The sequence below is a fragment of the Salmo salar genome, chromosome 02 (assembly GCF_965601325.2).
Source record: "Salmo salar chromosome 02, fSalSal1, whole genome shotgun sequence".
NCBI classification, from domain to species: Eukaryota; Metazoa; Chordata; class Actinopteri; order Salmoniformes; family Salmonidae; genus Salmo; species Salmo salar.
In genome coordinates, this window is record NC_138292.1 from 73,352,061 (window position 1) to 73,373,579 (window position 21,519).

General features: G+C 44.8%; 1 protein-coding gene across 1 annotated transcript in view; it reads left to right on the top strand.

Annotated features, from left to right (window-relative positions):
- Positions 1 to 974: 974 nt before the first annotated feature.
- Positions 975 to 21,519, top strand: part of LOC106591843 (guanine nucleotide-binding protein G(o) subunit alpha) — a 34,027-nt gene continuing 13,482 nt past the window's right edge. The window contains exons 1-5 of the mRNA XM_082966818.1: positions 975 to 2,076; positions 5,012 to 5,103; positions 14,434 to 14,526; positions 15,504 to 15,664; positions 18,917 to 19,045. Of these exons, the coding sequence (XP_082822944.1) occupies positions 1,941 to 2,076; positions 5,012 to 5,103; positions 14,434 to 14,526; positions 15,504 to 15,664; positions 18,917 to 19,045 (611 nt within the window). The 5' untranslated portion in view covers positions 975 to 1,940. The remainder of the gene's footprint in view (positions 2,077 to 5,011; positions 5,104 to 14,433; positions 14,527 to 15,503; positions 15,665 to 18,916; positions 19,046 to 21,519) is intronic.

Sequence of the window (21,519 nt, forward strand, 5' to 3'; positions counted from 1 at the left end):
CAATGACCAGTCATCTTTTATTTGCATATGTATCCTCCTCCTTTGAGGTGGAAAGCTCGAGAACAGAGCTCTCCAAACTTGTTCCTGGAGACCTACCCTCCTGCAGGTTTTAACTCCAACATCAGTTGTAACCAACATGATTTAGTGACTCAACAGCTAATTATTAGATTCAGGTTCGCTAGATTAGGGTTGGAGTGAAAACCTACAGGACTGTAGCTCTCCAGGAACAGGGTTGGAGTGAAAACCTACAGGACTGTAGCTCTCCAGGAACAGGGTTGGAGTGAAAACCTACAGGACTGTAGCTCTCCAGGAACAGGGTTGGAGTGAAAACCTACAGGACTGTAGCTCTCCAGGAACAGGGTTGGAGTGAAAACCTACAGGACTGTAGCTCTCCAGGAATAGGGTTGGAGTGAAAACCTACAGGACTGTAGCTCTCCAGGAACAGGGTTGGAGTGAAAACCTACAGGACTGTATCTCTCCAGGAACAGGGTTGGAGTGAAAACCTACAGGACTGTATCTCTCCAGGAATAGGGTTGGAGTGAAAACCTACAGGACTGTATCTCTCCAGGAACAGGGTTGGAGAGCCCTGCCCTGGAGTTTAGAAATAAAGAAATTGTTGCAATGCACAAAGAAAGTCATCGGGTGACCCACCTGGACCCCTGCCGCCAGACAACCCCCTCATGACCAGAGAGCATTCCAATGGCAAAAGGAGGCTCGGAAATAAATGATTAAGAGATATTGGATTTTCATAAAAAATAAAAGGGATTTATTGGCCATACAAGTGATGATTTTAAAATACACGTTAAACGACTACATGGGGGCTTTAAACGAAACTATTTAGAGAAAGTTTTTGAAAAAGAAAGCTCTGACGGGGTCAACTACATGTCTACATCCACTCAAATCACACCACCCCAAACCCAACTGATTAACAACCGTTTAGGTCAGCATGTCGCGCGGAAAACCGGTAAACTGGACCGGTGGTTGCGGCTGTGTGGTCACAGATTACGCTGAGCTGTCGAAATGAGGACACGGCTCGAGTCTCTTGAATGAAAAGCCGGTAAAAAGTTCACCTCATTAGGAACACAAAGGGAAACTAATCCTTGACCCACGCGCTTGGCAGGATTTGAGGCGTTGGTGAGCGTGAAAGCGCTGACATTCAAAACAGTGATTATTATGTTTGTTAGTTTCATACTAACGCACCTTGTGGATACAGTGGACATGGCAGCACTCACTCAGGCGTTCATTTCTCCTCCCGAAACGTCACTTCCACGGGATATCTGAAACTTTTCCAATTCTGCAATACCGTGGGAGTCTACGAGACCAAGCTGCTTGGGAGGGATCTCCCGTCCCAAATCAACTAGGTGGGGAAACTTTCTGGGAGTAAGGATTCTGTAGGCTACTATAGCAGCGCTCACAGTCTCATTGGCCATTTGAAGGTATTCTATTTTTTGAAAATGTTTGTCTCTCGAGTCTAAGACAACAAGAAAGTATTCACAATAGCCTTGCTGATTTGGTGGTTGTTTGGGAAGGTTGGGTAACGAGCCACTTTTTTTGGCTACGGAGTAGCTAAACGTTTTCACCTTTTTCGATTAGATATATTTGCGGGCGATTCCGCATCACGTAACAACGGATGGACATGCGCTTCCTATGCGAACCGAAGGAATAACTTCTAACCTATTCAATGACTTTTTTTCCTTCATTATCTGAATTTTGTCATAAAAAGGAATAGGACAGAACATTTGGCTATATTTTCCCAGACATTTGGCATAGAAAACCAACCCAAAATGTGACACATCAAGAGGAAAACGCAATAATCAAAACCCAATTGGATAAACATGTTCGAGTCAACTATCACCGTCAACCCACGGTGACTGGTCCCCCTTCCCCGGTATTATTGTAGCTCGTGCGTGTCCGGTGAACGAGGAGATGAGCAAGGCGAGATGGGACAGTGTCTCAGTTCAGAACAAGACCTAACGGAGGAGGGGAAGAAGGCGAAGCTTCAGAGCGCCAAGATAGACAGGGACCTGTATGAATACGCCAAGAGGGAGATGAACGTGGTTAAAATACTAATGCTCGGTATGTCTCTCTTTCTCTTAATTACATTCAATTCAAAGGGATTTATTGGCATGGGAAGCATATGTTTACATTGCCAAAGCGAAAATAATCAATCGAAAATGAACAGTAAACATTACAGTCGCATGTTTCAATGGAATAGACACATTTCAAATGTCACTCTCTACTCTCTCTCTGTGGTGGTAGTAATAATAATAGTTAGTGGACAATATTTCCCCTCCGGCAGAAGAGTATTTTGATGTTCTGTATTGTGCAGCTGAGTGTTCTCTGGTCAGATCAACTGGTCAAACTCCTGACCCCAAGTTAAGACACTAGGCCTGCACAACACCTTTGCAAGTTTAGCCTATGTTCATTAATGAACTAAAAAGCCCCACACACTTCTAGCTCAAACGAGGCTATTGGAACAACAGCAAAGAGCTAAAAAGACCCATACTAGATCAAATGATTGGTTTAACAGAAACACAGTGAGGAGTTCAAAGGGTGCAGGGCAGGCGTTTCCACACAATGGTCTAACATTCTTCCTGGTCAGTCACAGTGAATGAATCACAGTGCAGATAGAGGCCAATGTGGTTTGTGTTGAGATTAACCAGAACTAGATAAATACCCTGAGCCCGGTTGCATAAAACATTTTAAGTAGCTTTTCCCCTTATCTTTTCCCTTCATTTTTATTTGCACAAAACATTTTAAGGCAAATTTCCCCCTTAAAGTAAGTGAAAAAAGTTAGTTGCCCTTGAGGTTCCTTAAGTGCTTCATTCAGTATGGATATCAATGTAAATAGCATTCAGTATGGATATCAATGTAAACAGCACTTGTGGAAGTGAATGTTGCTTTCCTCTGCCCTGGTTTCAAAAGAAAAACTTCCACCAGCTAGCTAGGTAGCTGAACAAGGGAAGGTGCACAATCCATGTCCTACACAGCTAGCTGGCTACATACTCTGTACCACAGGAGGTTGGTGGCACATTAATTCGGGAGGACGTGCTCGTGGTAATGGCTGAAGCGGAATAAGTGGAATGGTATCAAACACGTGGTGTTATATGCATACTACCGTGCTCCACACTCATGCTCTGAGTGCATTCTCCGAGGACGTTCTCTTGAGTACATTCTTGTGGGGACGAGTGTGTGGAGAAATCATAAAACATAACATTTAACACAGTAGGGGGAGTGCGAGTAATGCTTATCTCACACTGCACCACAAAGCAAATGTTTTACTTCATAATTATCAGCTAGATATATGTGAGCCATAGTAATCTAGCTAGCCAGCTAGTTAAACAGGCAAAAATGGCCTAAAACTAATGATATGCAAGGTAGATGTAAATGTTTAGTGGGCAGCTAGCTAACATTATTCATGGATAGCTAGCTAGCTATTGACTTGACTATGGACTTACCCATTCACTGAACCTTCTACCAGCCAGGACAATGACAATAGAGATGAAACAAGATATACACAAAGCAAACGTTTTACTTCATAACTATAAGCTAGCTATATGTGACTCGTAATAATGTAGCTAACCAGATAGTTTAACAGGCAGAAATGACCAACTAATGTTATGCAAAGTATATGTCCATTTTTCGTGGCTAGTCAACAGTAATACGTTATCTTGATGTGCTAGTAACTACTAGAAACCTGTTGAGAAAAAGTAACTACTAGTAGCTAGCCAGTTAGCCCTATTGACTTATTATGGGCATGCGATCTACAGTACGTAGGCAGATAAACATGCCAAAATTAACGTATCAAGGTCAAATATTGTAGTCGGGGAACATACAAGATATGAATAGGCAACAGTACGAAAAAAAAATGTATGAAATGTATGCATTCACTACTGTAAGTCGCTCTCGATAAGAGCGTCTGCTAAATGACTAAAATGTAATGTAAATTTCATTCCATATTCAGTGTGTCTTCTCTCGCTTCAGCTCAAATAACGGCCGCCAATGATTTCAATACATTTTCCGTAATTTTTTACATGATTGAGTCATATTTCTTTGCATACTTTCTGTTGAAGCTTGCATCGACGCATGCTTCAAAATATGTACAAACGGAGTACGCATTAGAGAAGTGCCCTCCGTGCTCTGTTTCGCATACTTTGATATGGACTTGTACTCCGACCCTTGCTTGCTCCTGAGAAAAACTCATGGTTTCTATGTGTTTGATGCCATTCCATTCACTCCGTTCCAGCCATTATGAGCCGCCCTCCCCTCTGCAGCCTCCGCTGCTCTGTACTTCGCTTGATGTGCTAGAAATGAATAGAAACAAGTTGAGTAAAAAGTAACTAAAAGAAACATGTTTTATTATCTAGTAAATCCATTTGTTTCTCTAGTCTTGAATGTGAGCTATTTTGAGATCTCCAAAAATAAATGCGATGTCTTTGAATCTTTTTTTTTTAACCTTTTATTTAACTAAGACTTTAACTAAGATTTAACTAAGTAATTTCCATGGTAACCAGAGAGTCTTTCTGTTTTACATGTCTTCAAACTACCGTAAAACCCTTAAATGATGCCCTCACCTAAGGAAATGTCTGAGGGGCACTATGCAACACCCTTAAACAATTCCCTTAGGTATAGGAAAATGATTCCTTAAGGGATACACTTAAGATGTTTTATGCTGTCTTGTCAACTCTCCTATCTACGGTCATTGTCCAATCACAGCACAAACTGATCTGGGACCCAGGCTACAAGATAAAGCTATTGTCCTTGAACTTGTTGTAATACAATGTAAGAAAGTCTATTTCTTTCTCAAGTCAATTCAAAGGGGTTTATTGGCATGTGAAACATGTTTACATTGCCAAAGCAAGTGAAATAAACAAAGTGAGAAGACACAAAACAACATGAACAAAAAACAATTTGAATTTATCAGTAAATATTACACTCAAGGTTTCAAAAAGACAGACATTTCAAGTGTTATTTTATCATGTGTCTCTCTCCATCCCTCCATCTGATTCAGGAGCAGCAGAGAGTGGGAAGAGTACTCTGGTCAAACAGATGAAGATCATCCACAGCCATGGCTTTACCAGGCAAGAGTTGACCAGCTTCAAGGTGTGTGCCCCCCCCCCCCCCCCACACACACACACACACACACACACACACACACACAGAGAGAGAGAACCCCCCACAGGTAATCTAAATACAGTAGAAGCCTGATCAAATTGCTTGCCAGTCATTGTATGGACGTCTCAATTGTCCTATCTACACAGACCAGGTGCTGGTTGCTCCTCACTGTAATGGAACTGGCCAGGTGGAGATAGATAGATAGATAGATGATCATATCACTCATCTGATAAGAAGTGGAATAAGAGGGGGGTCAGAAAGAGGGGGGGGGGGGGTGAGGGAGAGATAAGCTGAGTGAGGGCATAGCACTAAAAGAGGAAGCAACGGAGAGAAACAGAGACTGAGAGAAGGGGGTTCAGTGATATGGGTTGTAGAGGGGGGAAATGAAGAGCTGGGAGACATGAAGTGTGTGTTTCAGGGGTAAACCCATTCAGGAATGCAGTGGTTTGATTCTCACCATTCCTCTAAGGAGAATATGGAATAGGCTGCTATTTGGGACACATCCTATATGTGGGGCCTGTCGTCTTCTGGGGACAAACATCTGCATAAACACTTCCTATGTGTTTGTCCTAAGGTCTGGGGTTAAATAGAGGAATGTGGACAATACTGAGACACACTCCCTCACTGACTGGGTGAACCACCTACTCTCTGTCTCTCTCTCTCTCCCCCTCTTTTCCCACCAACTTTCCCTTTCTTCCATCCCTCTTTATTCTCCTTCTCACTTAGGTTTTTACTCCTCTCTTCATTGCTCCCTCTCTCACTCCTCCTCGCTCTCCTCTCCTTCCCTCCCTCCCCCTCTCTCCTCTCCTCTCCTTCCCTCCCTCCCCCCCTCGCCTCTCCTCTCCTTCCCTCCCTCTCTCCCCTCCCCCTCCCTTTCCTCTCCTTTCCGCTCTCCCCTCCCCCCTCTTTCCTCCTTTCCTTCCTTCCCTCTCTCTCCTCTCCTTCCCTCTCTCTCCTCTCCTTCCCTCTCTCTCCTCTCCTTCCCTCTCTCTCCTCTCCTTCCTTCACTCCCTCCCCCTCTCCTTCCCTCACTCTGACTTCTATATAATGTAGCAACATAATGAACAAGTGTTGAGAGGAAAGACCTGTTTTTTAAAGGGTGAGCGCTTTGATGGCTACCAGTTTGCTAACAGGTGTGCAGCAGCAAGAATGTTCAATTATGAGAGAAATTTGGTATGAGGTATTAGTGCGTCATACACGTTTCTGTGTGTGCAAATATTATTTTCTAGACTTGGGAAGTATTCTTGCTCTGAATCGGTCCTTGGCAGCTGTCTGCTGTCATGTCACACCGGAACACACACACACACCGGATAGACTCTGATATGCCAGATGAAGGTCCTGGCTGGTGATATGTGAAGGTTATGGCCTTTCCCTCCTCTTTCTCATAAAAGTCAGATTATCCAAGACTCACTCCACCATCACTGCCCCATCAGTCCCCCTTTCATCTAAAGAGACACATTTGGTATCATGAACACCATGGTAACTTTAACACTCTCTCTTCCAGTGGAATAAATCACACGCTGCCTCACTGCCCTATCTATGCCTTTCCCTTCCCTGAATCATCAAAAACAGAGACACACCCTGCTTTCTCTCTTATGCACACACACACACACCCCGCCTTCCCCTGTCCTGTCCTGTCCTGACCATGCCCTGTACAGCTGATCTCTGCTCTAGGCCTGCTGCAGACTGGTAGAGACTCTTTGATGAACCACATACATTCTGTAGCAGGAAGCATCCCAAATGGCACCCTATTCCCTACATAGTGCACAACTTTAGACCAGATCCCACAGGGCACCCTATTCCCTATATAGTGCATACTTTATACCAGATCCCATAGGGCTATATAGGAAATAGGGTGCCATTTGGGACGCACTCCTTTCTTTGTCCCACCGTTGGCTTGTGTTGTAGCACTGTAACAAGATAGAGCGATGTGGATGGGGGCGTGCTCTCTCTGCTGTCTCCTGGAGTCCACGATCAGCTGCTTCGTTTTGTTGACATTGAGGGAGAGGTTATTTCCCTGGCACCACTAAATGTGGTGGTTGGCGCTTTCAGTTTTGTGTGGATGCTGCCATCTATCCACGGTTTGTGGTTTGGATAAACTCTAATCGTCACAGTGGGAACATCATCTATGCACTTCCCTGATGAACTCGGTCACTGAGTTAGTGTATACGTCGCTGCTATTCTCAGAGGCAACCCGGAACATATCGCTGTCCACATGACCAAAACAATCTTGAAGCATAGATTCTGATTGGTCAGACCAATGTTAAACAGTCCTTATCACGGGTTCTTCCTATTTAAGTTTCTGCCTATAGGAGGGGAGGAACAGAATGTTCTGATTTGCCGAGGGCCTTGTAGCTGTCCCGGAAGGGGGAGTAGCAATGGTCAAGAGTTCTCAGTGAGCGAGTAGCGCAGGAGATGTTGATTAAACTTCCGTAAATAAATGTGGCCTCAGGATATGCGGTTTCCAGTTTACACAAAGTCCAGTGTATTTTCTTGAAAGCCGTCGCAGTGTCTGCTTGAGGGGGAATCTACACGGCCGTGACGATGACCGAAGAGAATTCTCTCGGGAGGTAATGCGGCTGGCATTTGATGGAGAGGTATTCCAAATCGGGAGAACAAAAGGACTTGATTTCCTGTACGTTACCTTAATCACACCATGAGTAGTTAATCATGAAACATACACCTCCCCCTTACTTTTTGCCGAAGAGTTCTTTCTTTCTGTCCGTGATGTACGGAGAACCCCGCTGGCTGTATGGACGGGGACAGTATACCCGGAGAGAGCCATAATTCCGCGAAACAGAGTAAGTTATAGTCTTTGATGTCTCGAATGAGATCCTCGCCCTGAGCTTGTCTACTTTATTGTCCAGGGACTGAACATTAGTGAGTAATATACTCGGAAGTGGTGGGTGGTAATGCACGCCTCCTGAGTCCTGTAGGGAACAATACAAGAAACGTTCTGTGGAAATAATGTAAGAAATACCACACAAAAAAACAATACTGCAAAGTTGGCTAGGAGCTAGGAACAGGGCGACCATGTCTGTTGGTGCCATCTTGAACTCCAGTGGAGATGAACATCTTCCAAGTTCCCTCAGCGTGCACATCACTGACAACCTGAAATGGTCCATCCACACAGATAGTGTGATGAAGAAGGTGCAACAGTGAGGCTGAAGAAATTCAGCTTGGCCCCTAAGACCCAGATGCACCATTGAGAGCATTCTGTCGGGCTGTATCATCGCCTGGTACGACAATTGCACCGTCTGCAACCGCAGGGCTCTCCAGAGGGTGGTGTGGTCAACGCATCACCGGGGGCACACTGCCTGCCCTCAAGGACATCTACAGCAGGGTTTCCCAAACTTGGTCCTGGGGGCCCCCCCTGAGTGCATATTTTAGTTTTTGCCCTAGTGCTACACAGCTGATTCAAATAATCAAAGCTTGATGGTGAGATGGTTATTTGAATCAGCTGTGTAGTGCTAGGGCAAAAACTAAAACATGCACCCAGGGGGAGGGGTGGGGACCCAGTTTGTGAGACCCTGGTCTACAGCACCCCGTGTCACAGGAAGGCCAAGAAGATCGTCAAGGACCTCAGCCACACGATCAGTACAGGTGCATCAAAGCTGGGTCCAAGAGGCTGATAAACAGCTTCTATCTCCAGGCCATCAGACTGTTAAATAGTCACCACTAACCGACGTCCGCCCAGTACCCTGCCCTGAACTTAGTCACTGTTACTACCCGGCTACCACCCGGTTACTCTACCCTGCACCTTAGAGACTGCCGCCCTATGTACATAGTCATTGAACACTGGTCACTTTAATAATGTTTACGTCCTGTATATACTGTACTCTAGTCAAGGCTCATCTATATATAACTACTGCTGTACACACCTTTTCTATCATATACACTGAGTGTACAAAACATTAGGAACACCCACTCTTTCCATGACAGACTGACCAGGTGAATCCCGATGAAAGCTATGATCCCTTATTGATGTCACCTGTTAAATCCACTTAAATCCGTGTAGATGAAGGGGAGGAGACAGGTTATAGAAGGATTTCTAAGTCTTGAGACAATTGAGACATGGATTGTGTATTTGTGTCATTCAGAGAGTGAATGGACAAGACAACATATTTAAGTGGTTTGAACAGGGTATGGTAGTAGGTGCCAGGCACACCGGTTTGTGTCAAGGATTGCAACGCTGCTGGGTTTTTCACACTCAAGTTTCCCGTGTGTATCAAGAATGGTCACCACTCAAAGAACATCCAGCCAACTTGACACAACTGTGGGAAGCATTGGAGTCAACATGGACCAGCATCCCTGTGGAACGCTTTCAACACCTTATAGTCCATTCCCCAACGAGGCTGTTCTCAGGGCAAAAGGAGGTGCAACTCAATATTAGGAAGGTGTTCCTAATGTTTTGTACACTCAGTGTATTTTTATATTCCGGACTCTGACATTGCTCGTTCTGATATTTCTTAATTCCTTTATTTTCATTTGTTGGATTAGTGTGTATAGTTTTGTATTGTTAGGTATTACTGCACTGTTGGAGCTAGAAAAATAACCTTTTTGCTGCACCTGCATTAACATCTGCAAAATATGTGAACGCAACCAATAAAATGTTATTTAATTTGAGCTAGAGAGACACAAAGAAGGCCCTTCCTCTGTCTCATCCCTCCTTTATTTGCCTCAGATCCCAGTCCTGGGGCTGTGTAGTGGTTTTATTCAGCAGAGAGATTTTTCTCTCATTCCTCCAGCTATGTCAACAAGGAGGGGGGCACTCAGAACTCTGGGGGTGTCATTTTATTGTATGAGGATTCTAGAACAGTGTTGAAAATTCTAGAACACTGAAGATTGTGAACAGTGTTGAAAATTCTAGAACCGTGTTGACGATTCTAGAACACTGAAGATTCTTGAACTGGGTCCAATTCCAGAACAGTGTAGAGAATTCCGTTGAGCAGAAAAGCTCTCAGCTTTAACACAACACTGCAGTAGTTAATGATTGAACGCCAGATCTCAGCCAGTTCAGCTACATTCCACATATTGTTTTTGTAACATGGTCCAGAAATACTAAGAGCGTGAAACATTTTTGTTCTTCTTTTGTGTTTGAGGATGATAGAAAGGTGTATGTTGGATAGAACAATAGTTGAATGTTGAAACCTCACTTCCAGGCAGTACATAGTAACCTCTAGCTACCACAACAATACAAAACATACCCCCAGCCCTAAAAAGGAAGGAAGTTGGACAACCATTATGACACCCCTCCAAGTCCCTCGGCAGGTTAGTAGGTGGTTTTGCATGTCTGTGTCCTTCGTGATCACAGGGTAGGGTTGTTTTAGTGGCAGTTTGAACCTGCTCATCCATACAATATGAATGTACCGCTGAACAACATCCCGTTTGTGGTCCAGACGTCGTCCTTTGGGACCATTATTATACCAGTGTACCGATTCACTTTTAGTTCTACTTGATCCTGTCTGATAACGCCCGGGGTACGTTTTCTTTCATGGACGTGCGCATACCGCCCCAATAAACATTGTACACACAACTGCCATACATGCGTCCTATTGACCTGCTCAGTAAGGTGTGGTTGAATGAGGGGTTTGGTGGAAAATCTCTCACACACACACACACTACCTTGGGATTAGTCCTTAAAACCTGTCTAGACCTGAGGCTGCTGTAGGAGTTAGGAGTAGTGAAGACTGAGGCTGTGTCCCAATGGCTCCCTATTCCCTCTATAGTGCACTATGGGCCCTGGTCAGAAATAGTGGACTATATAGGGAGTAGGGTGCCATTTGGGATGCAAACTGAGGCCCTCAGTCTTTTCGGAGGTGTTGCTTTTTTTCCCCTCTTCAGTCTTCATTATTCTCTCACTTTTCCCTCTCTCCTTCTGTTTCTCTACCTCCCTTTCCCCTCTTCCCTCTCCTTCTGTTTCTCTACCTCCCTTTCCCCTCTTCCCTCTCCTTCTGTTTCTCTACCTCCCTTTCCCCTCTTCCCTCTCCTTCTGTTTCTCTACCTCCCTTTCCCCTCTTCCCTCTCCTTCTGTTTCTCTACCTCCCTTTCCCCTCTTCCCTCTCCTTCTGTTTCTCTACCTCCCTTTCCCCTCTTCCCTCTCCTTCTGTTTCTCTACCTCCCTTTCCCCTCTTCCCTCTCCTTCTGTTTCTCTACCTCCCTTTCCCCTCTTCCCTCTCCTTCTGTTTCTCTACCTCCCTTTCCCCTCTTCCCTCTCCTTCTGTTTCTCTACCTCCCTTTCCCCTCTTCCCTCTCCTTCTGTTTCTCTACCTCCCTTTCCCCTCTTCCCTCTCTCCTTCTGTTTCTCTACCTCCCTTTCCCCTCTTCCCTCTCTCCTTCTGTTTCTCTACCTCCCTTTCCCCTCTTCCCTCTCCTTCTGTTTCTCTACCTCCCTTTCCCCTCTTCCCTCTCTCCTTCTGTTTCTCTACCTCCCTTTCCCCTCTTCCCTCTCTCCTTCTGTTTCTCTACCTCCCTTTCCCCTCTTCCCTCTCTCCTTCTGTTTCTCTACCTCCCTTTCCCCTCTTCCCTCTCTCCTTCTGTTTCTCTACCTCCCTTTCCCCTCTTCCCTCTCTCCTTCTGTTTCTCTACCTCCCTTTCCCCTCTTCCCTCTCTCCTTCTGTTTCTCTACCTCCCTTTCCCCTCTTCCCTCTCTCCTTCTGTTTCTCTACCTCCCTTTCCCCTCTTCCCTCTCCTTCTGTTTCTCTACCTCCCTTTCCCCTCTTCCCTCTCTCCTTCTGTTTCTCTACCTCCCTTTCCCCTCTTCCCTCTCCTTCTGTTTCTCTACCTCCCTTTCCCCTCTTCCCTCTCCTTCTGTTTCTCTCTGTAGTGTGTGTGTGTGTGTGTGTGTGTGTGTGTGTTCCCGTATCTCGCCTCGGGGTGAGTAGTGACTGGAACATTAGCTATGCTGACAGCATAGCAGACAATAGCTGCAGAGGTGAATGGGGGTATCTGGAATTGTATCCCCCTTCCTACACACACATAGACTATATAAAGGGGTGACGTAGCCCTCAGATATTGAGATCAGATTACTTTATAAACACCTGGGGAGGAGGGGGGGAGAGAGAGTCTGTGTCCATTAGCCTCCTCTGTTAATAGACTCCTCTGTTAAAGTTTCCAGTCAATGGAGAATTTTTCTTTGAAGAGGGAGGGTAAATAAATTTGATTTGATTTTGATTTGGAGGGTGCAGGGCAGAAAAATTGAGAGGGGGAGAGAGGAAGTGGGATGGAGAAAAGCCATTTTTTAATACAACTTTTCTGGGAAGCTCTGGTACGTCTGATCTGACATCACACACTTCAAATAAAGCGGCCGGGAAACAAGGCCAGGAATGTGTTTTGTTTTGAACGGGGAGACGGGAGGGTAGAGGAAGCATCTGACCATCAGGTGGGTTGTGGGTGTTTATAATCTGAATACAACAGGACAGATCTCAACACTGTGTAAAGGGGCCTTTTTTGGCCTGCACACTGTGACACTTTTGAAGGGGGGAGGTTTTGACCAACACAGACAGTGCGGGTACAGGGGGGAGGTCTTGACCAACACAGACAGTGAGGGTACAGGGGGGGAGGTCTTGACCAACACAGACAGTGAGGGTACAGTGGGGAGGTCTTGACCAACACAGACAGTGAGGGTACAGGGGGGGGAGGTCTTGACCAACACAGACAGTGAGGGTACGGGGGGGAGGTTTTGACCAACACAGACAGTGAGGGTACAGGGGGCAGGTCTTGACCAACACAGACAGTGAGGGTACAGGGGGGAGGTCTTGACCAACACAGACAGTGAGGGTACAGGGGGCAGGTCTTGACCAACACAGACAGTGAGGGTACAGGGGGGAGGTCTTGACCAACACAGACAGTGAGGGTACAGGGGGCAGGTCTTGACCAACACAGACAGTGAGGGTACAGGGGGCAGGTCTTGACCAACACAGACAGTGAGGGTACAGGGGGCAGGTCTTGACCAACACAGACAGTGAGGGTACAGGGGGGAGGTCTTGACAAACAGAGACAGTGAGTAATGTGTAGATGCCCTTTCTTTGAGGTGAGAATTTAGAGCAGGGTGCCAGTGGGACAGCAGCAGACTGGGGTTAGAGGTCACTAAGCCTAGCCACATGCTGCATGTTAGGACCAGGGAAAGGTACTGAGGAGATTTAAAGTCTGATTTGGAGCCTCTTCTCATACTTTAGAAAAACATATTTTATCCCTCCCTCCCTTATTTTCTTTCTGTCTTCCCTTACATCCTCGTGGGGGCGAAGAAGAGAGTGAGATGGGTAGGAGAGAAGGGATGAGAGTCTCTCTGAGCTGCTTATTTTTCTGACACAAATCAATATGCAGGTGTCAGCAAAGATTAATATTGGAGAATGTGTTAATAAAGAATCATTACTCCCTGACAGCTGACTGTCCTCAGCCCGGCCCGGCTTAACACATTACTGATACTGAAGTTATGTGTCACTCTCATAGTTAGTTACAGTATCTCTTATCACACTGTAGGTACGCCCCACGGAGAAAGTCAAACACCTCCAATAAACTTCAGAAAAGATACAGACAGAACGACAGAGGAAGAAAGGAGGTCTAGACTGATAAAATCGGAATGGAATGCTTATCTCTTTCTGGCAGGGGAGAGGGAGGGAGGGAGGGAGAGGGGGAAAAAGAGAAGAGAAGGGGAGGAAGAGAGGGAGGGGGGTTGGAGACTAACATAGATCCCCCTAATCCCATAGAGTCACTCAGAGATTCAAACAGTTGAGTTTTGAGTTTAGTTACTGTCAGGGTTGGGGTCAATTCCATTTCAATTCCAGTTCATTCAGAAAGTAAACCAAATTCCAAATGTTCCTCATTAAAAAGCATTGAGGAGAATTGGAATTAGAATGTCAGTGTACTTCCTGAATTGACTGGAATTTTAAATGGAATTGACCCCAACCTTGGATACAGTTGAGTTTTTGGTTTTGTGTTGACTTCTATGACTTTTGTGTTCGTCATCTTCAGACATCAGTCTTCACACAGGTCTGAGATCTCCTCTTTAACCTGAAGTCTGATGTCAATGAACACCATTTTTTATTTGAAGAGGTTATATAAAGGCTGTCTGTATGGTGTTGTCACTGTTGCCATGTAATTCATGTCTGATCTTTTTGGTTATAAAGGCTAGAGTTGTCTGAAATGGCACCGTTACCCATAGTGCACTAATTTGACTAAAGTAGTTTCATACACAGGGTTTTCAGATGCATTCTATATGTACTTTTCCTGTGTGATGTGAACACCGTTGCCATGGTAACTGTTTTTTTCTTTTCTTCTTTTTTTACCTCTGACCCCTGCCCGGTTGACCCCGTACAGCCGGCGGTGCTGGACAATCTTCTGACCTCTATGAAGTTTGTCCTCCACGGGATGGGCATTCTCCGGATCAACCTGACTAACAGCAAGAACAAGGTTAGAGAGGGAGATGGAGTGTCTCTGTCTGTCTGTCTGTCCGTCTCTCTCTTGTCTATTGCGCTCACTGACTCTCTCACTGTATCTGTCTGTCTGTGTCCGTCTGTCCATATGACTTACTTTCTCTGTCTGTTTCTCTCTCTTGCTCTCTTTGCCTCCACCTCATAGGAACACTACTTCACTTGATGGCTTTAGTGTGTCTGTGTGTGTGATTTGTCCAGACGGACACTAGAGGGCAGCATGCCTACAGCAGTGTCTGTCACACACAGAGGAGGCTGGTGGGTCTCGGTGGTCTGATTGGCTGCTGCTGCTCTCCATGTTTACTCAGCCCTGACCCATTAGTCTGCTGGCAGCTCAGGACATTCCCCGCGTGCGCGCACACACACACACACACACACACACAGAGATGCTTGCACAGACACAGACACAGATACTTGCACAGACACACACACACACACACACACACACACACACACACGGAGATACGGACGCAGATACACATGCACAAACGCACTCTCTCTAGTTTTATTTTATGTTAGAATGTCATAGTTCAAATAGGCATCAATAATAACCAGTTAAGTGGATGAGTTGTAGTGTAATTGCTTTGTAATGACATGGTACAGGGGTCTGATCGGGAGAAGGTGTGTGCGTGCGTGCGTGAGAGATTGGGTGGGAGGTGTTATTGTCAGGTTCCATTCAATTTGAAAAACTTTATTGCCAAAGGTAACAGAGCTCAAAGCATCACCACCCACACTGAGTCTGACGGCTCATAACTAGAGCTGTGAAACTGTGATGAATTCTGCTTTTATGGCCGAGGTCACTCGTTTCTACTGCTAACCTTTCCTCGTTATTCGTGCTGTGGGAGAGAGTTTGGCGTCTGCAGTGTGTGTAGCTTCATGTCCACTCAGTACTGTGTCATGTAAGCTGTATGTACATGATACCATCTTTGTTCTCACCCCCCCCCCCCCCCCCCCCAGGTGCACGCCCACTCTGTGTTGTCCTGTGGGAGGTGTTTTGATGAGGATCAGGTGCTGTTTCCTTTCATTGGCCACGCCCTTTCCTGTCTGTGGGCTGACCAGGGGGTCCGAGAGGCCGCAGCCAGGGGTTACGAGTTTGAACTCAACGACTCTGCCCTGTAGTGAGTAAACTAATAACACGTCTTACCTGTTAAAACACACTGCCAGGGTGAATACTGACCTGACCCACGTCTCACCAGTTAAAACATACTGTCAGGGTGAATACTGACCTGACCCACGTCTCACCAGTTAAAACATACTGTCAGGGTGAATACTGACCTGACCCACGTCTCACCAGTTAAAACATACTGTCAGGGTGAATACTGACCTGACCCACGTCTCACCAGTTAAAACATACTGTCAGGGTGAATACTGACCTGACCCACGTCTCACCAGTTAAAACATACTGTCAGGGTGAATACTGACCTGACCCACGTCTCACCAGTTAAAACATACTGTCAGGGTGAATACTGACCTGACCCACGTCTCACCAGTTAAAACATACTGTCAGGGTGAATACTGACCTGACCCACGTCTCACCAGTTAAAACATACTGTCAGGGTGAATACTGACCTGACCCACGTCTCACCAGTTAAAACATACTGTCAGGGTGAATACTGACCTGACCCACGTCTTACCTGTTAAAACACACTGCTAGGGTGAATACTGACCTGACCCACGTCTTACCTGTTAAAACACACTGTCAGGGTGAATACTGACCTGACCCACGTCTTACCTGTTAAAACACACTGCTAGGGTGAATACTGACCTGACCCACGTCTTACCTGTTAAAACACACTGTCAGGGTGAATACTGACCTGACCCACGTCTTACCTGTTAAAACACACTGTCAGGGTGAATACTGACCTGACCCACGTCTTACCTGTTAAAACACACTGCCAGGGTGAATACTGACCTGACCCACGTCTTACCTGTTAAAACACACTGTCAGGGTGAATACTGACCTGACCCACGTCTTACCTGTTAAAACATACTGTCAGGGTGAATACTGACCTGACCCACGTCTCACCTGTTAAAACACCTGCACTGTACACCTGTACAACTCGCCTATATTTTCAATCTTTCTCTCTGTCTCTCTCCTATTCTCACACACTTGACTGTGGTTGAATCAGCATATGTTAAAGAGAGATCCAGGGGTCTAATTATCTGAGTGTGGAGGCCTGCTGTCCTGTGATTAGCCTTGTGGTGTGTGTCACTGACAATCCCCACACACACACACACACACACACACTGTCACAAAGAATCAACCATGATCACCCTCAGAGCGAGACAAAGGAGAAAAGACCTATTAAGAGAGAGAAGAGGTGGTCATTATGGACAAATCTATGTGACGGAGGTGAGTCTGAAGTATAGAGGGAGAAAGAGGGAAAATGAACAGAGAGAAGGCTGAACCAACCAGCCCAGCAGGAGGCTGTCATCTCTCCTCCTCTCCCCCAGCATGAGGCCTCTGCTCTGGCTTTATCTACAGCGACAGGTCCCCTGGAGACCCACTGAGCACCAGCCGGACACCACAGCCTGGGAAATACACCTCGCACAAAGTCACGCAGACACACATACACAAATGCTTGCAGACACAGAAACGCACACACACACAGAATGGAGGCTTTGCCGCATCAAAGTGATGGTGACATTCTAGCCCAGTCATTCCCTATCAGCTACTTGGGCTGTAACACACCCTGCAACCATCTGACAGACACACACACACACACACACACACACACACACACACACACACACACCAGTATAATCCATCTGTTACATAAACCATAGCCTCAGAGTACCAGTATTATGTAAAGCTATAACTCGATCTAAAACCCATTAATCCACTAGTATGAATATTCAGTATGGAGATTAGTATTGTAGCATCTCCTGGGGGTTAGCTTATCACTGCATTCCACACCTGACAGCAGTGCTTCATTTGTAAATTGGGAGGTGACGGAACAAAAAGTGAGCGTGAGAGGGGGGTGAGCTGGGGAGTTCTTAGGTACCAGAACGCATGAGGAAGAAAGGCCCTTTTACAATAAATCCTTGCATGCATATCATCATATTTGCATAGAGCAGTAGAGTAGAGGCACTTAACAGAAGTTGCACACACTGGAAACATGTTTAGCAGCCTAGGGTCCTGGAAAAGTTTTGCTTTTTATAAACGCATTTCATGCAATTATACGTCATTTTACATGACTGTAGACTGGTAGAATATTTTTATTATAATTTTTTTAACACCACGCAAATAATTGAAATGGCAGGCTACTTTGACACTGACAAACTGAGAATCAAAAATCAATAAAAATGTACCTTGTCTTGAATCCATCAATAGTCCAGGCCTAGGTGTGTGGAGACACAATGTGAGGAGGAAATTATAGTCCTAAAACTGCTTTCCAGCTTCACTGACTCACCTTGCGCTTGTGCCAAAAGCCTCTCTCTCTCTCTCTTTTGTAAAACAGTATTTGGAAGTTGATGAAATATTTTGTCAGCCTACAGCAGACAGATTAGAGTCTTCTGTTTTCTGCAGGAGACATTTGCTTTCCTACCTGTGTTTTCCTGCGATTTGTATTTGAAATATTGTGAAAGGCCTGTTTTGTCTGCATGCTGTCGTTCACTGACAGATTTGCAGAACATTCCTGACTGTAGGTCTTGTTATTGGGCTACAATCCACAGCCAGGCAGTTTTTAAAAGAAGCTATTGATCCTCTGTGGCTAAATGATAGGCCTTCTCATGGTGTAGTAGGACATTCTGAATGGTTTCATTTCTTTCTGAACAGACAGCAGTAATTCTGTAATTTTGGCAAATGTCATTTACATTTATCAAGGGTGCTGCAGCCCTTCCAGAACCTTATGATTCTATAAGGAAATAAGTGATGACGTGCAACGCTGGAGAGATGAGTTGCAGGCTCATGTCTATCAGAGCAGAGCGAGGGAGAGAGAACATACGCGCTTCTCACACAGCCACGGCCACGCGTTGGTCTCAAACATGGGTTACAATGTTGCACAAACCATAAACCCGGGCCGGCCCGAATCAACTCTTAGAAATATTAGGCCCGGGCTGAAAATCTACTTTTTCACATTACGTTTTTTTGTGGGGGTAGGAGAATTAACGAAGAGGCAACTCGAATGAACTTTGATCGCTTTTATTATCATTTTTAAATAATTATTTTTCATGCTTCGAGAGGTACCGGAATCAAACAGTCCAAAGAGAGGTGCCCTTAAATGAAGCACAGCCTGACAGGCATACTGTATGTCTCTCTGTCTGTGTCTCTCTCTCTCTCTTTCTCGAACTTTTGAAATGACCTTTTCAGATATACAATGTTTAGATCAAATAATCTCATCTTTGTCTTTCTCATCCTCCTCCTGTAGTTTCTTTGAGAACATGGGTCGTATCATCTCTCCAGACCTTGTTCCCACGGAAACGGATGTCCTGAGGGTCAGACTGAGGACCACCGGGGTCATAGAGACACAGTTCAAAGTCAAACACCTGCTCTTCAGGTAAATAATACTCTTGTGTGTCTTCTCTTGTTGTTGTTGAAAATATAACTTTCCCAAAACACGAAGGCCTACTATCAGGGCTCTAAATGTTAAAGAAATGAATTGGTAGCACTGGTGCTCCCAACTTAAAAATGTTAAGAGCACCACATTAAATTTAGGTGCACCAGAAAATGTTTTTCAATTGATTCAGCCTATATTGGGCCTGTATGAATTCTAGTTTCGTTTGAAGCACATGTTGTGCCCTAGAAACTAACATGTAACACTTCAAAGACATGCGTTTATTATAAAAGCTAAAATGTTAATATGAATACCTGTCATTGAAATTATAGAGTCATTAGTGTAATATTAGGTTTTTACATTGTGTAAAAGCTCCATTGTCCTATTGAGATATATTACATTGAAAATTGTACACTGTCTCTTTAAAAATGTTGTGCGTTGACCACATGCAAGAGATCTGTCATTTATTCATTAATTAATTGCTATGGTTATTGAAGCTATCCCTTTTCCTTTCTTTTTGCGCCCCCAACGGTGGATATCAGTGGAGGCTGGTGGGAGGCGCTATAGGAGGATGGGCTCATTGCAATGGCTGGAATGGAACAGAGTCAAACGTGGTTTCCATATGCTTGATGTGTTTGATACCGTTCCATTTATTCCATTACAACGAGCCTGTTCTCCTATAGTTCCTCCCACCAGCCTCCACTGTTGGATAATACTGGTCAAGTTACCAGGTTGTTAGCTAGCTAGCCAATGAGGTAACATGACTTAACAAAGTGTAAACAAGTGGTTAACGACGCACAAGTAGTTTTAGAACGGCCCACGACACAATGCTCCCAAAATAAAACTTGTGGTCACGCAGCAAAATATTTAGTCGCATATGCAACCAAATTGGTCTTTAGAGCCCCGCCGACTATAGTTTTCAGGTGAACTTTAAGTACGAGGTTTTAACTTAAAAGTGATCAAAAATACCTATGACAGGTGCTTGTATCTTTTCATCTTTGGGACCATGTCACGTTATCACACACACACACACTCATTTTGTCATAGAGACTTATCTCTAACCGCCAATTTGGCTAGTGCCAATCAGACAAACTTATATCTGATTGGTCTGTGATTGAGTCAGCAGGAAGTCAATATGTCAATACCCTAACAGGCCTTATCAACACACAGTGGACTAGAGTCTGATAGCCGGGCACGCGTATACATACGGACGGACACACACACACACACAAACAAACATAGTAGGGATGTGACAAATGGAGAAAAAAAATCTTAACGTTTAAACTGCCACTTTTTTTTATCGGCTTCCATTAAAACAATAAGAACAATTTATAAAATTCCATGTGAATTCACAATGCAGCTGCACTGCTGCCAGCAGCAGGTTGGGTCTCATGGTGCGTCCCTTTCAGATGGTAGTGCAGCGGTACTACCATTACTGTACCTCAATCCCACTTTACTAAATGTGCATTTCACTTCTCAAAGTTTAGAGATACAGGACTTCACTGCTGTCGCTTGCCTTTCTCTGCCATTTTTCCAACTGTTAACTGAAACGACGAAGTGGTGGAGAGTCGACTCCAAAAATAATTGATTACTCGACTCCTAGCACGTCGACTCGGATTTCTGAGTCGGTTTTCTCTTTTCTGAAAGTAGACAGATGGAGACACTTCCAGATTTGAACTCTAAAAAGACAGGAAATCTATAGGGTCACCTCTAGGGCTGTGGCGGTCACGAAATTTCATCAGCCGGTGATTGTCAACCAGATAACTGTTCATCTCACGGTAATTGACCGTTAATTAACATAAACACAGTTAGCATCTCTTGGCTTCCACACAAGCCACTGATGCTGATCTTTGGAAAATCTACATTTTTAAAAAGTCTAATAAATCCATGTAATATAGCCTACACCTTCACAATAAATCTATTTATTTTAGACAGGTGAAGAAAATGTAGTCTATTTCAGAAGAACAGAATAGCTACTCTGATTTGTCCTTATGTTAGGCCCTGATCTGACTATGTCATATAGCTGTGGGCTACACTAGTTCATTTAGCAGGCCCTGATCTGACTATGTCATATAGCTGTGGGCTACACTAGTTCATTTAGCAGGCCCTGATCTGACTATGTCAAATGGCTGTGGGCTACACTAGTTCATTTAGCAGGCCCTGATCTGACTATGTCAAATGGCTGTGGGCTACACTAGTTCATTTAGCAGGCCCTGATCTATGTCAAATGGCTGTGGGCTACACTAGTTCATTTAGCAGGTCCTGATCTGACTATGTCATATAGCTGTGGGCGACACTAGTTCATTTAGCAGACAACATTTGCTTACAATTCCGTGGCATTATTTTATTGTGTGAAGAATACAATTGAACAAAGCTGAATAAAATAGAAAGGATATTTTCTCCAAATGATTTGAGGGAGTGCGCACATGCGGCTATTCTGTGTTGAGCAGTTAACAAAGAAATGGGTATACTCCTAT